The sequence below is a fragment of the Lampris incognitus genome, chromosome 7 (genome assembly GCF_029633865.1).
Source record: "Lampris incognitus isolate fLamInc1 chromosome 7, fLamInc1.hap2, whole genome shotgun sequence".
Lineage (NCBI taxonomy): Eukaryota > Metazoa > Chordata > Actinopteri > Lampriformes > Lampridae > Lampris > Lampris incognitus.
Genome location: NC_079217.1, coordinates 47,161,787 through 47,185,173, shown reverse-complemented (window position 1 = coordinate 47,185,173; position 23,387 = coordinate 47,161,787). Strand labels below are relative to the sequence as shown.

At 44.2% G+C, this 23,387-nt stretch overlaps 1 protein-coding gene across 5 annotated transcripts in view; it reads right to left on the bottom strand.

The window, feature by feature from the left end:
* Positions 1-23,387, bottom strand: part of dscamb (Down syndrome cell adhesion molecule b) — a 270,710-nt gene that overhangs the window by 79,521 nt on the left and 167,802 nt on the right. For all 5 annotated transcript variants that reach the window (XM_056283107.1, XM_056283106.1, XM_056283111.1 and 2 more), the window contains 2 exons: positions 4,243-4,521; positions 3,662-3,781 (listed from right to left, as the gene is read on the bottom strand). In XM_056283107.1, the coding sequence (XP_056139082.1) occupies positions 3,662-3,781; positions 4,243-4,521 (399 nt within the window). The remainder of the gene's footprint in view (positions 1-3,661; positions 3,782-4,242; positions 4,522-23,387) is intronic.

The following is a 23,387-nucleotide window of genomic DNA, read 5'->3' as shown; positions in this document are numbered from 1 at the left end:
ATCACTCATCTAAGTGACTTCTTCAGTCTCAACTGACTGCAGGTATCTCCACCCTTATAAAAAATATAGTGGCAAAACGACTGAAAACAACGACCGGTTTCATATGCAAATTGCTGTGAACACTAACTAGAGTTACAATGGCAATGTGTACTATTCATAGAGGATTGGTGAATGGTTGCAATCACAGCATAGTAAAATAGCAACAGATGTACTCTTAGCCCCCCCTCCCCTCGGTTCAGTGATGGTCGTTGCCTCTTCACATAGATGGCCTCTTTGACTACCCGTTCAAACTAGCGTTCCTCACTATCAAGGATGTGGAGGGGCAGGGCTTCAGGGTGCTGAACTGTATAGTCATCCTATTGGAGCCTCTCCATCTCCAGTCATGACAGTAGCTTCCTTCTATTGATGTTTGAGCATTGAGCCACTAGCTGCTTCTGAGTCAGTGTGGAAGTAGGTCTCCTACTGGTCTACAGTTCCCACATTCACTTCACATAGCCACTCTCCAGAGGTCTGCTGTAAGAGTAGTCCAAAGGAATTGAAACAAGTGCAACTGGACTTGGTATATATCCTGTTAGAGTAGCAATTTCAGGTTCTTGGCCTTGTCCATGAATGTCTTGTTCCAGTAGCCCATTGCTCATCAGGTTTTCCTGGTTCCCGAACACCTGACAAGGACCTTGTTAACCCGGGTGATGTCTGAGCTAGTATGACTCTATTCATGTTACTCTCACTCACATCCAAGGAAGTTGGTTTGTATAGTATTAGGAGTCTTAGCCACAGACTCTTACTGGAGACCTTTCACAACTGGGAGGGGTTTGATCTTCCATTATACCTCCTCTTCTTCCTCCGCACTCTGTCTTCTGTTGCATGAGGTACTCACTCAGCAGTTCATCCAGGGGGCCCGCTTTCTGATGTACCAATGGATGTTCCTTGTTTCATAGTGACCCTGACACTCCGTCTCAGGCTGCTGGACTTTGGTTGGAACCTTCTGTGCATTGTGATGAGTTTCCATGTCCTGATAACTGTGGCCTTTATCTCCTCCTTTGGCCAACTTATTATTCAAGCTGGGTATCAGATGACTGATAGGGCATATATGTTGATGGCTTGGATCTTATTCTTCCCATTGAGCTGGCTCCTCAGGACATGCCTCATTCTCTGGAGGTATTTGGCTGTAACTGACCGCCTTGCTGCCTCCTCATGGTTTCCATTTGCCTGTGGAATACCCAGGTACTTGTAACTGTCCTGTATGTCTGATATCCTGTCATCTGGTATTTCAACCCCTTCAGTGCTCACCGCCTTTCCTCTTTTGGCCACCAGTTGACTGCACTTGTCCATTCCAAATGTTATCCCAGTGTCACTACTGTAGAACCTGGTGAGATGGATCAATAAGTCAGTGTCTCGCTGATTCCTGGCATACAGATTGATGCCATCCATGTATAGGAGGTGGCTGATGGTAACTCCACTTCTGAACTTGTATCCATATCCACTCTATGAGGATCTGATTGAGGGGGTTCAGGCCTATGCAGAACAACAGCGGGGATAGTGCATCACCCTGGTATATACCACATTTGATGGTTACCTGTGTGATTGTCTTTGAGTTGACCTCTAGTGTTGTTTTCCACTGCTGCATTGAGTTCTTGATGAAAGCTATTAGTGTCCTGTTGGCTTTGTATACTGCCAAGCACTCCAGTAACCAGGTGTGGGGCATTGAGTCGTAAGCTTTCTTGTAGTCAATCTAGGCTGTGCTCAGGTTGGTCTGTCTGTTCTTAGAGTCTTGGGTCACTTCTCCATCAACCAGTAGCTGATGCTTTGACCCTCTGGTGTTGTTTCCAATTCTTGTCTGAGTTTTGTTCATATATTGACTCGTGTGCCTATTCAGCATAGCTGGTATGATGCCTGACAGGATCTTCCATGTTGTGGGGAGGCAGGTTATTGGCTGGTAGTTTGAAGGTGCTGTACCTTTGTGGGGATCCTTCATGATCAGTATTGTTCTCCCCTGTGTTAGCCAGTGAGGGTGAGACCCTGATGTTAGCAGCTGGTTCATTTATGTCGCCAGGTGTGCATGGAGTGCCATTAGCTTCTTCAACCAGTAGGCCTGAATCATGTTAGGGCCTGGAGCAGTCCAGCTCTTCATGTTGAGACTTGTCATTCGATGTCGGCCACTGTGATGATCACTGGCTCTTGCTCTGGGATATTGCTGTGATCTGCTCTTAGTCTCAGCAGCCAATGGGCATTGGTGTTGTGTAATGCCTCCTTTTCCATATATCCTGGCAGTATCGCTCAGTCTGTGCTCTGGGTGGGTCTGATGTTTTTTCCTTGTTACTCTGCAGCTGGAAGTACACTGTGAATGGTTCTTTGAGGAACAGGTCATATACTCTTTTGGCTTCTGCTTCTCTAGTGTATCTTTTCAGCCTGGCGGCCAGAGCTGTAAGCCTTTGTTTTGTAGTTTCCAGGGCCTCGCTTATGGACAGCTTGCTGTACTTCTTTAAACTGAGCCTGTCTTTCATCACACCTTTCTGTACCTCTGTTAACTGGCTATCATCTCTCCATGCTGCTTCGAGCTTGGCTTTCAGCCTTCTCTTCCATGGAGGGTACTGTTGGTGAACGGTGTTCTTAATCCTGTACCCAAGCATCTCCAGGATTACAGTTGCAGTAGCATATACAAGCTCAATGGTCTCTGTTATGGTGGCAATTGTGATGTTGCGTAAGGCTGTGTTCACAGCCACAAGCAGGTTTTATGATGGTACTTTTTCACTGAGTCATGGAAGCCGTGCCCGGGGGTTGACTGTCTTTAGTCTGACCATGATTCTCATTTGAACCTCAGTAACTTCAGCTGTCATGGTTGGTAGGATTGTTTCAGCTGGTTGGGGTCTGTCCTCATGTATCTCCTGCCCACTGGGTGGCGGGCCATTCAGGGTGCTGAACTGTATAGTTAACCTGTTGGAGCCTCTCCATCTCAAGTCGTGACAGTAGCTTCCTTCTATTGATGTTTGAGCATTGAGCCACTAGTTGCTTCTGAGTCAGTGTGGAAGTAGGTCTCCTACTGGTCCACAGTTCCCACATTCACGTCATACAGCCCTTCTCCAGGAGTCTGCTGTCATAGTAGCATTCCATCAGTTCCAGGTTCTTGGCCCTTGTCCATTAATGTCTTGTTCCAGTAGCCCATTTCTCATCAGGTTGCCCTGGTTCCCCATCACCTGACACTGACCTTGTCAACCTGGGCGACGCCTGAGCCGCTTTGACTCTATTCATGTTACTCTCATTCATATCCAAGGTAGCTGGCTTGTATAGCATTAGAAGTCTAAGCCCAGGACTCCTACTGGAGACTTGTCCTAACTGGAGTTTGAACCCCCGATACCAAAAGCCAAAGCTAAACTAAGAAAAAGCTGCCCTGAACCTTGGAGGACTGGATCTGGACACACCAGCAAGGCTGAAAGACACTGTCCTTCAACCAGAGGACCTTGGACTGTGTCACTGTGACACTATGCATCCTGCTGCCATGCGTCTATCACATAGACTGTTTTAGCATATGATACTAAAAACATTAAAACATATATCTCTTGATCAGTGAAATTCCCCTTTTTCCAGCTGATAAATGTTCCTTTTATTAAGATTACCTGGTGGCTTCAGAATGACTGTATGATGTGTCCACTATTGTAATTACCTTTCGAGTGTTCCCATACAATGGTGGGCCGTGGGTAACCTTCAGCAGAGCAGTTAAGAGTGATAGTTTTCCCATAGATCCCATCTTGGTCCTCAGGCTGAACCACAAATTGGGGAGGAACTGTACAAGCACATATCAAACACATAAACACATACACATGAAATAAAAAACAATCAAACTCCTCACAACTGCATTGTTCTACAGCTTGAGTTTCATAGGATAACTACAGATGTGCTCAAATTTGTTGGTAGCCCTCCACAAAAAAATGAAAAATGAAGGGTTTATATTTTCTTTTGTTACCAGATTTTTAAGTCTTATCATCCCCATTTATTACCTTTATTTTGAGATACGTAAAAAGAAATTACTGTTTATAATCTCTCTATTCACATATTCTTTTACCTATGAATATACTGAGTTAAGTCTAACAAGTACTTGCTTATTTTAATGATATTTGGAAACAGAGAGTTCTGTTTTTTTAGCTAACATATTACAGCTACCATTCTGTGATGACATTATTCACAAAACCCACTTCTCCTAACCCTAACCCTAACCACTGACCCTAAGCCTAAGCCTAACCCCACCTCTGACAATGAGCTGACTCTGGTGCTCCACAACAGCAGCCTCGTTACGGGCGATGCAGGTGTAGTTGCCGTTGTGTTCAGGGGTCAAATTAGAGATGCGCAGAGAGCTGGTGAAGTCAATGTTGTCCACGGTTACGCCGAGGCTGGCTGGAATTGGTTGGCCATCCTTCTGCCAAGTGATGTCCAGGGGCTGGTCACCTGACATGACCACACAGGGGATGAAGACACGCTGGCCGATGGTGAAGCGCTGGAACTCAAACGGCTGGATGTAGGGGGGCACTGGGGAGAGGAGGGAGCAGGGGAGAGAGAGAGAGAGAGAGAGAGAGAGAGAGAGAGAGAGAGAGAGAGAGAGAGAGAGAGAGAGAGAGAGAGAGAGAGAGAGAGAGAGAGAGAGAGAGAGAGAGAGAAAGAGCGGTAGAAAGAAAGATCAGATCACTTTTGACTTCATGGGTCTCAAAGTGACCCTGTCTTTTCTTGATTCTATGAGGGGATCAGCGAGCTATTTTTCCTCTAAAGCAATCCGACCATCATCTATCTTTTTTATTTCATGAGGGTACTGAAGGAACATTAAAGCCATGAATAGCAAGGCACTGCAATAATTCCACATTATTTTCATTTTCCCAATCAAGTAGCACTGTTTTAGCCCATGATGTTACAGAAGACTCATCTGTCTGTCTGTCTGTCTGTCTGTCTATCTATCTATCTATCTATCTATCTATCTATCTATCTATCTATCTATCTATCTATCTATCTATCTATCTATCTTTCTATCTATCTATCTTTCTGTCTGTCTGTCTGTCTGTCTGTCTGTCTGTCTACCTGAAATATTTTAAAATTGTTAAGAAAAAATGTCAGTTCAATTTAATGAGGCAAGGCACGTTTATTGATGTAGCACAGTTCTTACACGAAGGTTTTCCAAAATCGTAAAAAAACATTAAATAAGAGCTACATAACAGCATAATGCTATTAAATAATCTGAAAAAAACATTAAATTAATAAAATGAAGAATGAAAAAAATAAAGGATGGGCAGAACTGGTTAAACAATGAAAAGGCTATTCAGATGCAGACGGAAGCTCCCAATAAAACCTACTGAAACTCAGGTAATAAGTGTAACGTGCAGCCTTCCATGCTCTTTAACTCACAAGTCCAGTGAAGAAACACTAAAAATATTAGAAGACTAAAAAGCCATTTAAGAGGATATTCTTCAGATGGTACTGTAAAAAAAAGGAACCTTTAACTTTTTCCCCCCAGATATGTTCTACAACTAAAGGGGATCCAAAGAAATAAATGGTTTCACCAGAGAAAACTCAGCGGAATAACGTAGTTTCCCCTGGGATGTGCCTCAGTTCCGCTCAATTACATTTCTAAATTGTGTGTCAACGTAACACCAGTGTAGCTACTCAAACAAAATGCCAGTCGAATATTTTCATCAGTGAATTCATCTCTATTTGAACATCTGATCATTTCAAATATTGCTGAAATGAGCAGAGCTTTAGCTGCACATTAAATTCACAACAAATTGAGGACCACGGACTCCCAGGACTCTCCAGCATTTTAAGAAGGAAACGAGAAATTTACAAATGCTCGTTTGCTAGCACCACTGAGTGATGCTATATGTCACCTCTCACCCCTTTCTCTCTGTTACCCTGCCACCTTGCTTTTTCATTCGCTCCATAAAAAAGTCTTGATAATGTAGCAACGTCACACATGACATATTTTTCAGGGGGGGGGGGACGGGTGAGGCATGGGCAGGGTCAGAGAGGGGATTCCTCCTGATGGGTACTAGAGTCTCAGATATATGATCCTGATATATTCTTTATTAGCTTCCCTTATCTCCTCATGCAAATCAGAGATTAATTCAGTGTGACTACTGACTAAATGACATCTTAGACCTACATGAAGCGATTTCTGACTCCAAGGTGGCAGACAGTAGTGCTACAGATATTCAAACCAAGCACACAGCCAAGACTTTCCTCTTTCCCCTTCCAGTCTTTACGGTGGCTCAAGTGTGACAGACAGTGCACTCATAATCATTTTTTTTCAACTGCAAATAGTGTTTACAGAGTGTCTTCATGCATGCTCAATAATCCAGGTAAGGAAATGACAGAAAGTTGAACCCGTTCATCTGGATAGGATGTTGACTGAGAGAAACGTTTTATCACTAATCTAAATGACTTCTTCAGTGGCAACTGACTGCAGGTACATCTCCACCCTTATAAACAATACAGTGGCATGACGACTGAAAACAATGATCAGTTTTACATGCAAATTACTGTGACCATTAACTAGAGTTACAATGGATATATGTGCTATTCACAGAGGATTGCGGAATAGTTGCAATCACAGCATTGTAAGATGGTGACAGATGTACTCTTAGCCCCCCCCCCCCCCAGTTCAGGGATGGTTGTTCGAGCTTCACATAGATGGCCTCTTTGAATCCCAGTTTAAACCAGTGTTCCTCCATATAAACGATGTGCACATCCTCATCCTTGAAAGAGTGGCTATTGGCCGGTAGATGGGTATAGACCTGTAGTCCTGGCCTGACGTGTTAGTTCTTCTGTGTTGTGCCATCCTCGTGACCAGTGTGTTTGGTTTCCCCGTGAGATCCTGACCCTGGTCAATTATTGCCAAATTTGAATATTTCCAGCAAAAGGATCTGGTCAAGAGCAGAGGATGGGAGCCGAGTGGAACCAAGTTTGGACTTCACTACCAATTCCTGAGGATATCAACAAGAGATGAAAGGTCCTGTACCCCATCCAGAAAGAGCAGGCAGAAGGGTAAATGGGTATCGCTGGTAATAGACAAACTATATATACTAGATGGTCAATTGTGGGTGATATCTCCAACACACTGTAGTTATTTTGAGTGCTACAATAACTGACATAGAAAATAGCCCACCCTTCTCAACTACTCTCTTCTCTACTACTACTACTACTACTACTACTACTACTACTACTTTCGGCTGCTCCTGTTAGGGGTCGCCTCAGCAGATCATCTGTTTCCATCTCGTCTTCTCCTCTGCATCTTCCTCTGTCACACCAGCCACTTGCATATCCTCTCTTACCACATCCATAAACCTCTTCTTTGGCCTTCTTCTTTTCCTCTTCCCTGGCAGCTTCATATTCAGCATCCTTCTCCCCATATACCCGACATCTTTCCTCCACACATGTCCAAGCCATCTCAATCTTGCCTCTCTTGCTTTGTCTCCAAACCGTCCAACCTGAGCTGTCCCTCTATATACTCATTCTTAATCCTGTCCTTCTTCATCACTCCCAATGAAAATCTTAGCATATTCAACTCTGCCACCTCCAGCTCCATCTCCTGTCTTTTTGTCAGTGCCACTGTCTCCAGACCATACAACACAGCTGGTCTCACAACCATTTTGTAAAACTTCCCTTTAACTCTTGCTGGTACCCTTCTGTCACAAATCACCCCCGAGACTTTTCTCCACCCACTCCACCCTGCCGGCACTCTCTTCTTCACCTCTCTTCCACACTCCCCGTTACTTTGGACAGGTGACTTCAAAAACTCATACACCTTCATCATCTCTACTCCTTGCATCCTCGCCATTCCACTGTCCTCCCTCTCATTCGCGCATATGTATTCTGTCTTGCTCCTATTGATTTTAATTCCTCTTCTCTCCAGCGCATACCTCCACCTCTCCAGGCTCTCCTCCACCTGCAACCTACTCTTGCTGCAGATCACAATGTCATCCGCAGACATCATAGGCCATGGAGACTCATTCTATTCACTGCCACTGTTCATTGTACGTCCATCTATTCATCCATTATCTGAACTGCTTATCCTGCTTTCAGGGATGCGGGGATGCTAGAGCCTATCCTAGCAGTCATTGGGCAGCAGGCAGGGAGACACCCTGGACAGGCCACCACACAGGGGGCCCACCCACCCACACACACACACACACACACATTCATACCTAGGGACAATTAGGTATGTCCAATTCACCTGACCTACATGACTTTGGACTGTGGGAGGAGACCCACACAGACACAGGGGGAACATGCAAACTCCACACAGGATAACCCGAGACGACCCCCAAGGTTGGACTACCCCGGGGCTCGAACCCAGGACCTTGTTGCAGTGAGGCGACCACGTTAACCACTGCGCCACCCTGTTCATTGCACATCTGACTTTTCAACGCAACACAGACCGTTACGAGTTGAAGGCCTCAACAGCTTAATTAAAAATATCCACCGAAATTGGTAAAGTTTTTTCAAACTGTCATTGATTTATGGCCAAATTTGCATCAGGCCCAAGCACGTGATTTGAACTACTGGCGCCCCGTACTGAGCGATTTCAAAATAGTTTTACACATGTTGTTCAACATTGAACAAACAATAGGTTGTTTACATATGACGTCACGAACGACAGATGAAGGGCAAGACGTGATTTTCTACATAGGAAGCACTATCACAAACTTTCGAAATGCCTATATTTGGTGTCATTAACTGAGAAACCACAAGGAGTTTTTATTGAGTACCAAAAGTTGTTGTTCATGAGGGAGAAAAAATGCAAGAAATTGACCGAAAACGCCGGGGAAAAATGGCTTGCGAACCGTCGTCTGCGGTCGAGAGGAGCGGAGTTGGATAACGCGCGTGTGTGCAGTGACCACGTCGTCAAAAACAAATCACTCTTCATAACATAAGGATCATGTCCAACATATCTTACTTTATGTTTATACCTTTCTCTCATAATATCGTCTGAACTAGCACAGTTCGGGCTAAACTAGCTTCATTTCGTCCAATCTGCTTTTCACTTCCTGCCCTCCATCTGAATCTCGCGCGTCATCGGAATCACGTGACTAGAAACGAGCCATTTCTGATTTATAGTCCGATTTGAGCAATGCCACGCCCATTTTATCGCATTTGTAGCACCCCCTAGTGGTCTATTTAAATGGACCTTTCAAGGTATGTTTCAGGTACTTAAGTGATGCAAGTTTTGTGATAATTGGCTGCATGATTGTTGACTTTGGTCTATTTATGTAGTGAGCCATGCCCTTTTGAAGTTCATTGGTAAATATCTTGAAAACTAAGTAAGATCTCAACGATTTTTATACAATTGATAAACTTGAGCCAGTAATAATCCACAGAAAATTTGGTAGCAATCGGATAGGCTATTGGCAGGTTCCCCTTAGCACCAGGTCCCGTAAGCTGAACAAGTGGGTCCCAAGACCTGAGGAGCAATCATCTCTGTTGCTCATCAGAAGTGTTGCAGATGAAGAGGTAGAATAGCAATACTTGCCCCTACCATCAACCTCTGCTCTTAGGCTGGACCACTTGTCTGAACAGCAGCAGTCGCAGGGGAGAGCTGGTGTGTTCAAAGGAAATCCTGGTTATACCAGTCTGATAATCCATGATATTGTCCTCAAAGAAAAAGCTGTTGTCAAACATATGAGTGAACGAATTTCTGAGTGCCTCCTTGGCCCCCTTAAAAAGGGAACTCCAGTGAATGCTTCCCTGGGTATAATTGAAGCCTCCCAGAGTGAGTGGTTTAACCCTATTGTTCTGGTTCCAAAGCCGGATGGCACAATCAGGTTTTGCATAGACTTCTGCCTACTCCTTTTTCGAACTGCCGAGATTTAAAACAAATGTTTGATGATGATATTGCTTGTTTTGATTTTTTCTTTTGTTTTCTTTTATTATACATTTTACAACGTTTGAAATAAACAACAAACAAACAAACTAACTTCTGTTATCTGAATTCAATTTCAAAGTTTGATTCATACCCAACACCACACACTCGATGACCTGATTGATCGCCTAGGCATGGCAAAATGCTTAACCACTATAGACCCGTGTAAAGGCTATTGGCAGGTTTCCCTTACCACCAGGTCCCATGAGTTGACCACCTTCAGGACACCTTGGGGATTCTACCAGTTTATCGTCATGTGCTTTGGGTCCTTTGCATTCCTAAGTCGGAAGCTATACCCAGGGAGACCCACATTTATACAGCGGAGAAGGAATGCCTGGCTGTCAAATGGGCTTTGGTCTCCCTAAGATACTACTTCTTTGAACTACAGTTCATTCTGGAAACTGACCACAAGGCATTGAACTAGCTGGGGAGAATAAAGGACACAGACAGCATAATACCCTGCCGGTACCTCGCTATGAAGCCCTTCAAGTTTGAGCTGTATCATATCCCGAGCAAAAAGAAGTCCACTACTGACCACCTTTCCCGCTGTCCTAGCGAGTGTCCAGAGAAGGGGAGTGTGTGGCGGCTGCATACCTGCTGTCCACCAGTGTTAGTATTTCTTTATATTTGGTCACAGTCCATACCCATACATTTAAAAAAAAAAAGATACTACACAGTCTTTTGTATTACACACTTTATTCAATTTATGACAGTTTGTTTTCTATTTGGGTTGCACACAATTGAGTGAATATTCTGTCGTACGGTTATTTAATTTGTAAGTAATACTTACCTTTGTTTTGGATCTTACCGAGCTTCTCTTGCAAAAGGCCTGAAGACTGTAAGAGATGGCCTTTTAAGTACAGCCCACAGGAAGTGGAAGAAGCCAACAGGGAGACGGAAGGGGGGGGGGTTATTTTAGAATTCTTAAAAAAAAACTTTTTTGTTTGGATTTGTTTTATCATTTTCTGAAAGCTAATTCTTTCTTTGTAGATGATTTCTTTTGATAGGTTGTTTATATTTGGATATCTTTAAGTGTGTTAGATGTTTAATGTTGTGGCCGGACATGTTTTCCCTCATGTCTGTGTAGGGCTAGTCCATGTGTGTACAACCTCCTTGTAGGTACGTGTGGTTATGTGTTAGGTTGAAACTTTAGTTTCTTTATTGCTTTAGTTGACCTCCTTTGTGTTGGGCCCTAATTTTTTTAACTACTTTTTCGATTTTCTTATGTCTTATCAGGATTTATTTACTTTTGTAATTTGTTGTCAAAATGTTCAATGATATTAAAGCATTTTTTTTCTTTTTACATCTTTGTCCTTTTGCCTTTTTGCTAGTTTGCCAGTACCGAAGCCACCAGACACATGGAGCCTAGATGAGGCAGATGAAGATGCCACAATGCATGAACAAGATGTGGAAAACGACCCTGATCCAGATGTTGAACCCTTTATGCCTGGTTATCCTCATCTGATAACACAGCCAGAATTAAATGACCTGGTCAGGGACTTGGATTTGTCAAAAGCTAAAGCAGAACTACTTGGTTCAAGATTGCAAGGATGAGGTTGCTGTCACCAGAACATATGACAAACTTCTTTACACAGGTTGACCTCTTTTCTTGCACTAACATTGATGGATTGCTCATGGCTTTGGGTTGTGTGCATGACCCATAACAATGTCGTCTTTTTATAGATTCGTCAAAGTTAGGCCTGAAAGCTGTCCTGTTACACAATGGCAATGTCCACCCTTCAGTACCCATTGACCATGCAGTATACATGAAAGAAACTTACAATAATGTGGAACTGTTGTTGAAACACACACAGTACAACAATTACGACTTGAACATCTGTGGTTATCTAAAAGTATTGGCACTGCAACTAGGAATACAGCTCGGACATACAAAGTACTGTTGTTTCCTTTGTGAATGAGATAGCCGTGCTAAAGAGTCACATTACATTAAAAAGAACTGGCTGCTCTGTAAGCATTTCATTCCAGAGCAGAAAAGTGTGGCGCATAAACCACTTGTCGACCCAACAAAGATATTTATGCCTCCTCTTCATATAAAATTTGGATTAATGAAACATTTTGTGAAAGCAATGAACAAAGAAAGTGATGGATTTTACTACTTGAGACAGATGTTTCAAAGAACAACTGATGCCAAGATTAAGGAAGGCATTTTTGTTGGTCCACAAATGAGACAGGTCATCAATGACAGGGAGTTAGAAGATCTGCTAGTGGGGCCAGAGAAAATAGCATGGAAGGCTAAGGCGTAATGATTTTTTTGAGAATTTTCTTGGCAACTACAGAGCACCAAACTACATTGAGCTGCTTGACAACATGCTTAAAGCATACAAAACCATGAAGTGCAACATGACATTGAAAATTAATTTTCTGCATTCATGCTTGGACTTCTTCCCTGCTGATGTTGGTGCAGTCAGTGATGAACATAGTGAAAAGGTTTCACCAGAACATTGCGGCCATGGAAAAGAGGTATCAGGGCAAATGGAATCCATCAATGCTGGCTGACTATTGTTGGACACTAACAAGAGAGGCACCAGATGCTGAGTATAAATGAAAATCAGCAGCAAAATATTTCAAGCTCAGTTGAACTAACACAATGTGTCAGCATCATTATGCAATTAAACATAGCAAATTCAATAAAAGTTATTTTAATGTTTCTCCAAATTCCTACCTGATATTCAGCTTGACATTGTCTATCATAATCTCTATTTTCGGGAAGCAAAACGTTTGAAAAAAAATCTTGTTTCGTTTTCTCTTAAATTTTGATCATGCGGGTCCATAGATTCTAGATAAAAAAAAGTTTCGTGCAGATCGGACTTAAAACCTAGGAGTAATTTGAAAAATAATTTTTCTCATAATCTGCAATTTCGCCAAAAAAGTTATTGCTGAAATTGGCGTGGCTTATATCTCGAGATTCAGATCAATTCAAAGAACATGTGCATAGAAGGTTAAACAAACAGTAGGTTTGCAACTTTTGCCATTTTTTGAAATAGGGCCACCGAGTGGCCGGTTGGTGCCTATTTTGCACAGAGCCTCAATGAGATATGGAAAACTACAGAGCCCAACTTTGTGTTAATAGGACTGATTGTTTCCAAGCTATGCAACACTTTTTGTTTTGACTGCAACCTAGAGAAAGTTGTTCATTTAAAATTTTTTGGATCATCAAAATTCTTTACATAAATTTTTATCATTGGCGTCCATAGATTATAGGTGCAAAGTTTCGTGCGGATTGGACTTACATTCTAGTTTTGCATATTTTGCAATTTTGCAAAAACAATTTATAGGTGGACATGGGAGTGGCCCATATCAAGAGATGCAGCTCAATTCAGAGAAAATGTAAATACAAAGCAAGACAAATTTGAAAAAGAATGTTTTGCATATTTCACTATTTTGTGAAATGTTACCCGCTTAAACCGAGAGGAAGTTGATCCTTTAAAAAATTTCGTATTTTTCTATTATCAAACCTATTTTAACAACTTTTGATCATGAGGCTACATAGAGTCTAGGTGCAATGTTTCGTGCAGATCTGACTTACAGCATAGGACAAAAAGTAGGTTTCACATATTTGGCAATTTTGCAAAAAAAAAAAAAATGATGGGTGGAAATTAACCTGGCCTATATATCTTCAGCTTAATTCAGGTAACACGTACATACAAACTAAGATGACTTGTAAAATATTTTACAAAAGATTTCTACTTTGATGAGTTTCATGATAATAGATTGTTGCCAAGATGTGCAACTGCAACACTTCCAGTTTTGACTGCAACCTAGAGGAAGTTGTTCTTTTATTACTTTCACATGTTTGGATTATCAAAATTATTTTAATAAATTTTGATTATGATGGTTCATAGCTCCTAAGTAACCCAGCCACTGAGGATGCACAAGCCAGTGCATTCTTAGTGTCGGTCCCAACCTTGGATAAATTGGGAGGGTTGCATCAAGAAGATCACCCAGTGTAAGATCTTTGCCAAATCAAATATGTGGATCATAAATCAGATCTTCATACCAGATCAGTCAAGGCCCAGCTTACCAACTACTGCCATCCGTACTGTTGGCCAGCTGGGTGCTGCTGGAAACTATGTTACTGCTGGGCGAAGGAGAAGGAGATGGGGAAGGTATGTGAAGATTCAGCGGAAGAGGAGGAAAGGTAGGAGTGTGGAGGTGAGAGTCGGAACTTTGAATGTCGGCACGATGACTGGTAAAGGGAGAGAGCTGGCTGATATGATGGAGAGAAGAAAGATAGGTATACTGTGTGAGAGAGAGACCAGGTGGAAGTGGAGTAAAGCAAGGAGCATCAGAGGAGGCTTTCAAACTCTTCTACTATGGTGCGAATAGGAGGAGAAATGGGGTAGGGGTAATTTTGAAGGAAGAGTATGTCAAGAGTGTGTTGGAGGTGAAGAGAGTGTCGGACAGAGTGATGAGTATGAAGCTGGAAATCAAAGGGGTGTTGATGAATGTCAGGGCAAATGCCCCACAAGTTGGGTGTGAGATGGAAGAGAAAGAATAATTCTGGAGGGAGTTGGATAAATTGGAGGGAGTTGGATAAATTGGTGGAGAGTGTACCCAAGGAGGAGAGAGGGGTGATTGGAGCAGACTTCAATGGGCATGTTGGTGAAGGAAATCGAGGTGATGAGGAGTTGATGGGTAGGTATGATGTCAAGGAGAGGAATGTGACAGGACAGATGGCGGTGGATTTTGTGAAAAGGATGGAAATGGCTGTGGTGAATACTTATTTCAAGAAGAGGGAGGAACACAGGGTAATGTATAACAGTGGAGGAAAGTGCACACAGGCTGACTATGTCTTAAGTACGAGGCGTGATCTGAAAGGGATTGGAGACTGCAAAGTGGTGAGAGGGGAGAATGTAGCTAGGCAGCATCGGATGGTGGTCTGTAGCATGGCTTTGGAGACCAAGAAGAGGAAGAGAGTGAAGATAGATTCAAGGATCAAATGGTGGAAGTTGAAGAAGGAAGACTGTTGTGTGGCGTTCAGGGAGGAGTTAAGACAGGCACTGGGTGGTCGTGAAGAGTTTCCGGATGGCTGGGCAACCACTCCAGGAATAGAGAGAGAGAAAGTTAGGGAGATACTTGGTGTGTTATATGGACAGAGGAATGAAGGCAATGAGAGTTGGATGTGGAATAGAGGTACAGTAAAGTATACAGAGGGAGAAGTTGGCAAAGAAGAAGTGGGATAGTCAGAGAGATTAAGAAAGTAAACAGGAGATGCAGCAAAAAGTGAAGAGAGGGGTGGCAAAAGCAAAGGAAAATGTGTATGGAGAATTGTATAAGAGGTTAGACACTAAGGAAGGAGAAAATGACTTATCCCGGCTGGCTTGACAGAGGGACCGTGCTGGGAAGGATGTGCAGCAGGTTATGGCAATGAAGGATAGAGATTGAAATGTGCTGACAAGCGAGAAGAGTGTTGTGAAGGTGGAAGGAGTACTTTGAGGAGCTGATGAATGAAGAAAATGAGAGAGAAAGTTGTATGATGTGGGGATAGTGAATCAGGATAGTGTTGGATTAGCAAGAAAGAAGTGAGGACAGCTATAAAGAGGATGAAGAGGGAAAGGGCAGTTTGTCCAGATGATATACCTGTGGAGGATTGGAGATGTATAGGAAAGATGGCAGTGGAATTTTTAACTATATTATTTAACACAATCTTGGAAAGTGAGACGATGCCTGAGGAATGGTGAAGAAGCGTACTGGTGTCAATTTTCAAGCATATGGGTGACGTGAAGAACTGTAGCAACTACAGAGGTATAAAGTTGATCAGCCACAGCATGAAGATATGGGAAAGAGTAATATAAGCTAGGTTAAGAGGAGTGGTGATGATTGGCGAGCAGCAGTATGGTTTCATGCCACAAAAGAACACTACAGATGCGATGTTTTCTTTGACAATTTTGATGGAGAAGTTTAGAGAAGGTCAGAAGGAGTTACATTGTGTCTTCGTGGATTTAGAAAAAACCTATGACAGGGTGCCAAGAGAGGAGGTATGGTGAAGGATTTGTATGAGGGCAGAGTGACAGTGGTGAGGTGTGTGGCTAGAATGACAGATGGGTTCAAGGTGGAGGTGGAATTACATCAAGGATTGGCTCTGAGCCCTTTCTTGTTTGCAATGGTGATGGACAGTTTGACGGGCGAGATCAGGCAGGAGTCTCCATGGACTATGATGTTTGCGGATTACATTGTGATCTGTAGCAAGAGTAGGGTGCAGGTTGAGGAGAGCCTAGAGAAGTGGAGGTATGCACTGGAGAGAAAAGGAATGAAAGTTAGTAGGAGCAAGACGGAATACATATGCGGGAATGAGAGTGAGGACAGCGGAATGGTGAGGATGCAAGGGGTAGAGGTGACGAAGGCATATGAGTTAAACTACTTGGGGTCAGCTGTTCAAAGTAACGGGGAATGTGGAAGAGAGGCGAAGAAGAGAGTGCAGACAGGATGGAGTGGGTGGAGAAGAATGTCAGGAGTGATTTGCAAAAGAAGGGTACCAGCAAGAGTTAAAGGGAAGGTTTACAAGATGGTACTGAGACCAGCTATGTTGTGTGATTTGGAGACAGTGGCACTGATGAAAAGACAGAAGGTGGAGCTGGAGGTGGAGGAGTTGAAGGTGTGAGTTGGAAGAGAAAGAAAATTCTGGAGTGAGTTGGATGAAGTGGTGGACAGGGTACCCAAGGAGGAGAGAGTGCTGATTGGTGCAGACTTTAATGGGCACATTGGTGAAGGGAACAGAGATGATGATGAGGAGATGAGCAGGAATGGTACCAAGGAGAGAAATGTGGAAGGACATGTGGTGGTGGATTTTACGAAAAGGATGGAAATGGCTGTTGTGAATACATATTTCAAGAAGAGGGAGGAACACAGCGTAATGTAAAGTAGTGGAGGAAAGTGCACACAGGTTGACTATAGCTTATGCAGGATGCGTGATCAGAAGGGGATTGGAGACTGCAAGGTAGTGACAGGGGAGAACGTATCAGATGTTGGTCTGACGGATGACTTTGGAGATCAAGAGGAGGAAGAGAGTGACGGCAGAGCCAAGGATCAAAGAGTGTAAGCTGAAGACAGAAGGCTGTTGTATGGCATTCTGGGAGGAGTAAAGATAGGCATTGGGTGGTATTGAAGAGTTGCCAGATGGCTGGGCAACCACCGCATAAATAGTGAGGGAGACAGTTCAGAAGGTACTTGATGTGTCATCTGGACAAAGGAAGGAGGAGAAGGACACTTGGTGATGGAATGAGGGAGTACAGGAAAGTATACAGAGGGAGAGGTTGGCAAAAAAGTGGGATAGAGAAATGAAGAGAGTAGACAGGAGTAAAGGAGATGCAGCGTAAAGCAAAGAGAGAGGTGGCAAAGGGAACAGAAAAGGCATATGCGAGGCAAGGTTAGACACTAAGGAAGGAGAAAAGGACTTCTACCAATTGGCTGACAGAGGGACTGAGCTGGGAAGGATGTGTAGCAGGTTAGGGCAATGAAGGTTAGAGACGGACATGTGCTGATAAATGAGGAGTGTGTTGAGAAGGTGGAAGGAGTACTTTGAGCAGCTGATGAATGAAGAAAATGAGAGAGAGAGAGAGAGAGAGAGAGAGAGAGAGAGAGAGAGAGAGAGAGAGAGAGAGAGAGAGAGAAGGTTGTGTTGTATGATGGGGGATAGTGACATACCTGTGGAGGCATGGAGATGTTTAGGAGAGATGGCAGTGGGGTTTTTAACTGGATTGTTTAACACAATCTTGGAACGTGAGAGGATGCCTGAGGAGTGGAGAAGAAGCATACTGGTACCGATTTTAAAGAATAAGGGTGATCTGCAGACCTGTAGTAAGTACAGAGGTATAAAGTTGATCAGCCACAGCATGAAGATATACATATGAAAGAGTAGTGGAATCTAGGTTAAGAGAAGAGGTGATAATTAGCGAGAAGCAGTATGGTTTCATGCCATGAAAGAGCACTACAAATTCAGCGTTTGCTTTGAGAATGTTGTTTGAGAAGTATAGAGAAGGCCAGAAGGAGTTACATTGTGCCTTTGTGGATTCAGATAAAGCATATGACAGGGTCCGACAGAGGAGGTGTGTATTTCATGTGGAAGTCGGGTGTGGCAGAGGAGTATGTAGGAGTGGTGCAGGATATGTATGAGGGCAGTGTGACAGTGGTGATGTGTGCGGTTGGAATGACAGATGGGTTCAAGGTGGAGGTGGGATTACATCAGCTCTGAACCCTTTCTTGTTTGCAATGGTGATGGACAGGTTGACAGATGAGATCAGTCTCCATGAACTATGACGTTAGCGGATGACATTGTGATCTGTAGTGAGAGTAGGGAGCAGGTTGAGGAGAGCCTGAAGAGGTGGAGGTATGCCCTGGAGAGAAGAGGAATGAAAGTCAGAAGGAGTAAGAGAATACATATGTTTGAATGAGAGGGAGGAAAGTGGAAGGGTGAGGATGCAAGGAGTAGAGATTACGAAGGCGGATGAGTTTAAATACTTGGGGTGAACTGTTCAAACTAATGGGGAATGCAGAAGACAGGTGAAGAAGACAGTGCAGGCAGGGTGGAGTGGGTGGAGAAGAGTGTCAGGAGTTATTTGTGAAAGAAGGGTATCAGCAAGAGTTAAAGGGTAGGTTTACAAGATGGTAGTGAGACCAAATATGTTGTATGGTTTGGAGACAGCAGCACTGATGAAAAGACAGGAGTCGGACCTGGAAGTGGCAGAGTTGAAGACGCTAAGATTTTCACTGGGAGTGACAAAGAAGGATTCGGAACGAGTATATTACAGGGACAGGGTTGGACAGTTTGGAGACAAAGCAAGAGAGGCAAGATTGAGATGGCTTGGAAATGGGCAGAGGAGAGATGTTGGTTATATTGAGAGAAGATTGTTGAATATGGAGCTTCCAGGCAAGAGGAAAAGAGGAAGGCCAAACACGAGGTTTATGGGTGTGGTAAGGGAGGACATGCAGGTGGCTAGCGTGATGGAGGAAGATGCAGAGGACAGGAAGAGGTGGAAACAGATGATCCGCTGTGGCGACCTCCAATGGGAGCGGCCAAAAATAGTAGTAGTAGTAGTAGCAATTTTGCAAAAAAGATGTATAGGTGGAAATTGGCGTGGCCTATATCTCGAGATTCACCTCAATTCAGGGAGCACATGCATACAAATTAAGATGAGTTTGAAAAGGTTTGGTATATTTTTCAATGTTTTGAAAAGGCACCACCTAGTGGCCAATTGGCGCCACATTTTGCACAGAGCCTATATAGAACAAGGGAGACTATTGAGACAAGTTTCTTCTTAATAGGATGGAATTATGCATATGCAATTATGTAAGTCTCTAGTTCTGCTGGGGGGCTTCAACACTCACGTGGGCAACGATGGAGAAACCTGGAGGAGTGTGATTGGGACGAACGGCCTCCCCGATTGGAACCTGAGTGGTGCCTTGTTATTGGAATTCTGTGTGAGTTATGGATTGGCCATAACAAACACCATGTTCAAACATAAGGTAGTTCATAAGTGTACTTAATACCAGAACACCTTCGGCCGAAGATCAATGTTAGACTTTGTGGTTGTATTATCAGATCTGCGGCCGTATGTTTTGAACACTCAGGTGAAGAGAGGAGCAGAGCTGTCAACTGATCGCTACCTGGTGGTGAGTTGGATCAGATGGCAGGGAAGGATGCCGGACAGACCTGGCTAATCCAGACAACTAGTGAGGGTAAACTGGGAACGTCTGGCGGTGGCCCCTGTCCGTGAGATCTTCAACTCCCAACTCCAGAAGAAGTTTGTGTGTATCCCGAGGGAAGCTGGAGACATGGAATCTGAGTGGTTCATGTTCAAAGCCTCTATTGCAGATGCAGCAGGCAGGAGCTGTGGTCATAAGGTCATTGGTGCCTGTCGAGGTGGCACCCTAAGAACCCGCTGGTGGACACTGGCGGTGAGTGAAGCCGTCAGGTTGAAGAAGGAGGCCTTTCGGGTTTGGTTGGCCCAGGGGTCCCCTGAAGCAGCAGACAGGTACCAGGAAGCCAGAAGGGCTGCAGCTTCAGCAGTCACGGAAGCAAAAACTTGGGTGTGGGAGGAGTTCGGCAAGGCTACGGAGGAGAACTTTCGGTTGGCCTCACGGAAGTTCTGGCAAACCATCCAGCAACTCAGGAAGGGGAAGCAGGGCTTGACTCAGGCTGTATTCAGCTGGGGAGTTGTTGTTGGGCGGTGGAGAGAACACTTTGAGGAGCACCCGAACCGGATCCTACTAATCATCCCAAAGGGCCCCAAAGTATACCCCAATGTACCACAAAGCTTACCCCAAGGTACCACGAAGCCTACCCAAAAGTACCCAAAATTATACCCCAAAGTACTGCAAAGTATACTCCAAAATACCCAAAGTACCCAAAAGTACAGCCCAAAGTACCCCAGTAATTTTCTTTTTGAGAGGAGATGCTACAGCCCCAGTGCCGTGTGTTGTGTACAATTACCCTCTCATATACAAATCTAGGGTTTGTTTTTATGGAAGGGGGTGTTACGGCCCTAGTGCCACGTGTCTGTAATTTTCCCTCTCCAGGTAATGCTCCGCCTCCTGTGGAACTGCTGATTGAGCCCAGGTGACCCCAATTGCTCAACAGCTGGGTATATACCTTGGAGAGAGACACCCAACAGTGCCAGTGGGCCATTGTTGGCAGCCAGAGTGAGAGAGAGATGGCTAGTGGGCCATTGTTGTCAACCGGAGAGTGAGCTCTTGTGTCAATATCCATTACTCCTTGAGAAGGAGCATGAAGCTTGTAATTGTTCTTGTTTGTTTGTTTAGCTAAGCCTGGTTAAGAGCCAGCATCTTTAGTTGCCCTTTTATTCTATATTTTGACTGAAAGTTAATTTTTGTAAATAAATCTATTTGTTTTTACACCTGGTTCCTCCTCCCACCTTTCTTATTCCCCCGGGACACTTTTATTTTCTTTGTTACTTCTCCTCATCCCCTGGACCTTTATCTGGGAATGTAACAATTGGGGGCTCGTCCGAGATAAAAAATTTTTTTGGAATAAGACATTTCGGAGGTGGATTCCTTGTGTATGTTAATCGTTGCAGTGTGCAGCTTGTTTCTGGTGGCGGGCATGGTGAGTATAATAACTTGTTTGGTGTTTCAGACAGCATCCCTGGTTAGAATAGGGGAGTGTCCAGCTGGGCTGTGATCTGTCTTTCCATCAGACACTCTTTTGTTATTTTACCTTTCTTGTTTTAGGAGTAATCCTGGGTATACTTTTGGGTATTTTGGGGTATAATTTTGGGGTATACTTTGCGGTAGTTTGGGGTATTCTGGGGGTTTACTTTTGGTACTTTGAGGCATTTTTGGGCACTTTGGGGTATAATTTTGAGTACTTTGGGGTATACTTTGAGGTAGTTTGGGGTGGTGTGGGGTATACTTTTGGGTAATTTGGAGTATGCTTTGGGGTACTTTGGGATGTACTTTTGGGTAGTTTGGGGTGATTAGTAGGACCCCCTGAACCTGGCTAATACGTCCTCAGGGGAGGAGGTAGAGTCTGAAGACCCACCCATATCCCTGGCAGATGTCTCTGAGGTAGTTAAGAAGCTCCCCAGTGGCAAGGCACCGGGTGTGGATGAGATTTGCCCTGAGATGCTGAAGGCTCTGGATATTGTTGGGCTATCTTTGCTGACAGGCCTCTTCAGTGTCGCATGGAGGTCGGGGACAGTACCTGTGGAGTGGCAGATGGAGTGGTGGTTCCCATATTTAAAAAAGGGGGCCAGAGAGTGTGCTCCAATTATCGGGGCACCACACTGCTCAGCCTCACTGGGAAAGTCTACTCTAGGGTGCTGGAAAGGAGGCTCCAACCGACTGTCAAACCTCGGATCTAGGAGGAACGATGTGGATTCCGTCCTGACCATGGAACAATGGACCAACTCTTTACCTTTGTGGAAGTGCTGGGGGAGGCATGGGAGTTTGACCGGTCAGTCCACATGTCGACTTGGAGAAGGCTTACAACCATGTACCCCAGGGCACACTGTTGGGGGTACTGCGGGAGTATGGGGTACCGGGGCAGTTGCTACAAGCCATCCGGTCCTTGTATAACCAAAGTGAGAGCTGTGTCAGTATTCTTCACATAAAGTCAAACACATTTTCGGTGGATGTCGGACTCTGCCAAGGATGACCCTTGTCTCCAATTCCATTTGTGATATTCATGGAGAGGATCTAGAGGTGCAGCCAAGGTGAGGAGTGTGTCCGTTTTGGGAACCTCAGAACTGCATCTCTGCTCTTCGCAGATGATGTGGTTTTGTTGACTTCATCAGAACTTGACCTCCAACGCATGCTGGGGCAGTTTTCAGTTGAGTGTGAAATGGCTGGAATGAAAGTCAGCACCTCCAAGTCTGAGGCCATGGTTCTTTACCAGAAAATGGTAGATTCCTCCCTCCATGTTGGGGATGAGTTGTTGCCTCAAGTGAAGCAATTAAGTATCTCGGGGGTCTTGTTCATGAGTAAGGGTAGGATGGAGCAGGAGATTAACAGGAGGATTGGTGCAGCATCAACAGTAATACGGACATTGCATCAGACTGTTGTGGTGAAGAGGGAGCTGAGCCGGAAGGCAAAGCTCCCAATTTACCAGTCAATATTTGTTCTAACCCTCAGCTATGGTCACGAGCTTTGAGTAGAGACAGAAAGGGTGATCTCACGGATACAATCAGCTGAAATGAATTTCCTCTATAGGGTGTTTGGGCTCAGCCTTAGTGATAGGGTGAGGAGCTCAGACATCCGCAGGAAGAAGCATCGAAGCATCGAAAGAAGCCAGTTGAGGTGGTTTGGCCATCTGATCAGGATGCCTCCTGGGCGCCTTCCTTTGGAGGTTCTCTGGACACGGCCACTGGGAGGAGACCCTGGGGTAGACCCAGAACTCGCTGGAGGGACTAAATGTCCAATCTGGCCTGGGAACACCTTGGGATCCCCAAGGAGGAGCTGGAGGGTGTTGCTGGAGAGAGGGAAGTCTGGAGTGCCCTACTTAGCTTGCTGCCACCGCGACCCCACCCCGGAGAAGTGGCTGAGGATGAATGAATTAACTTTTTGTCCTGAGGGTCCATAGATTCTAGGTTCAAAGTTTCAAGCAGATCTGATTTACATCCTGGGAGCACGAAAAAGTAAGTTTCACATATTTAGCAATTTGTGAAAAAACATTTTGGCGGAAGAGGGTTTAGCCCACATATCGAGATTCAGCTCAATTCATTGAATGCTTGCATACAAACTAAGACAACTTTCAAAAAAATAGGAAGTCTACTTTCCCTCAGGGCAGCTTGTAACCGACTCTCGGGTTGAGAAGAGAATGTATATGAGATTGTGGGGGAAGGAATTGTGTGATATGGCTTTTCATTTAAGTGAGGATACAGTATGGAATACCATCGAAAGATGTCTGAAGGTAATGACATTCACTTAGGGGCGACGGCCCATTGACAAAGGACATAAGGAATTATCTGAATAAGTCAATTGAATGTCAGGATTGGGAAATCTTTGGTTAAGAGAG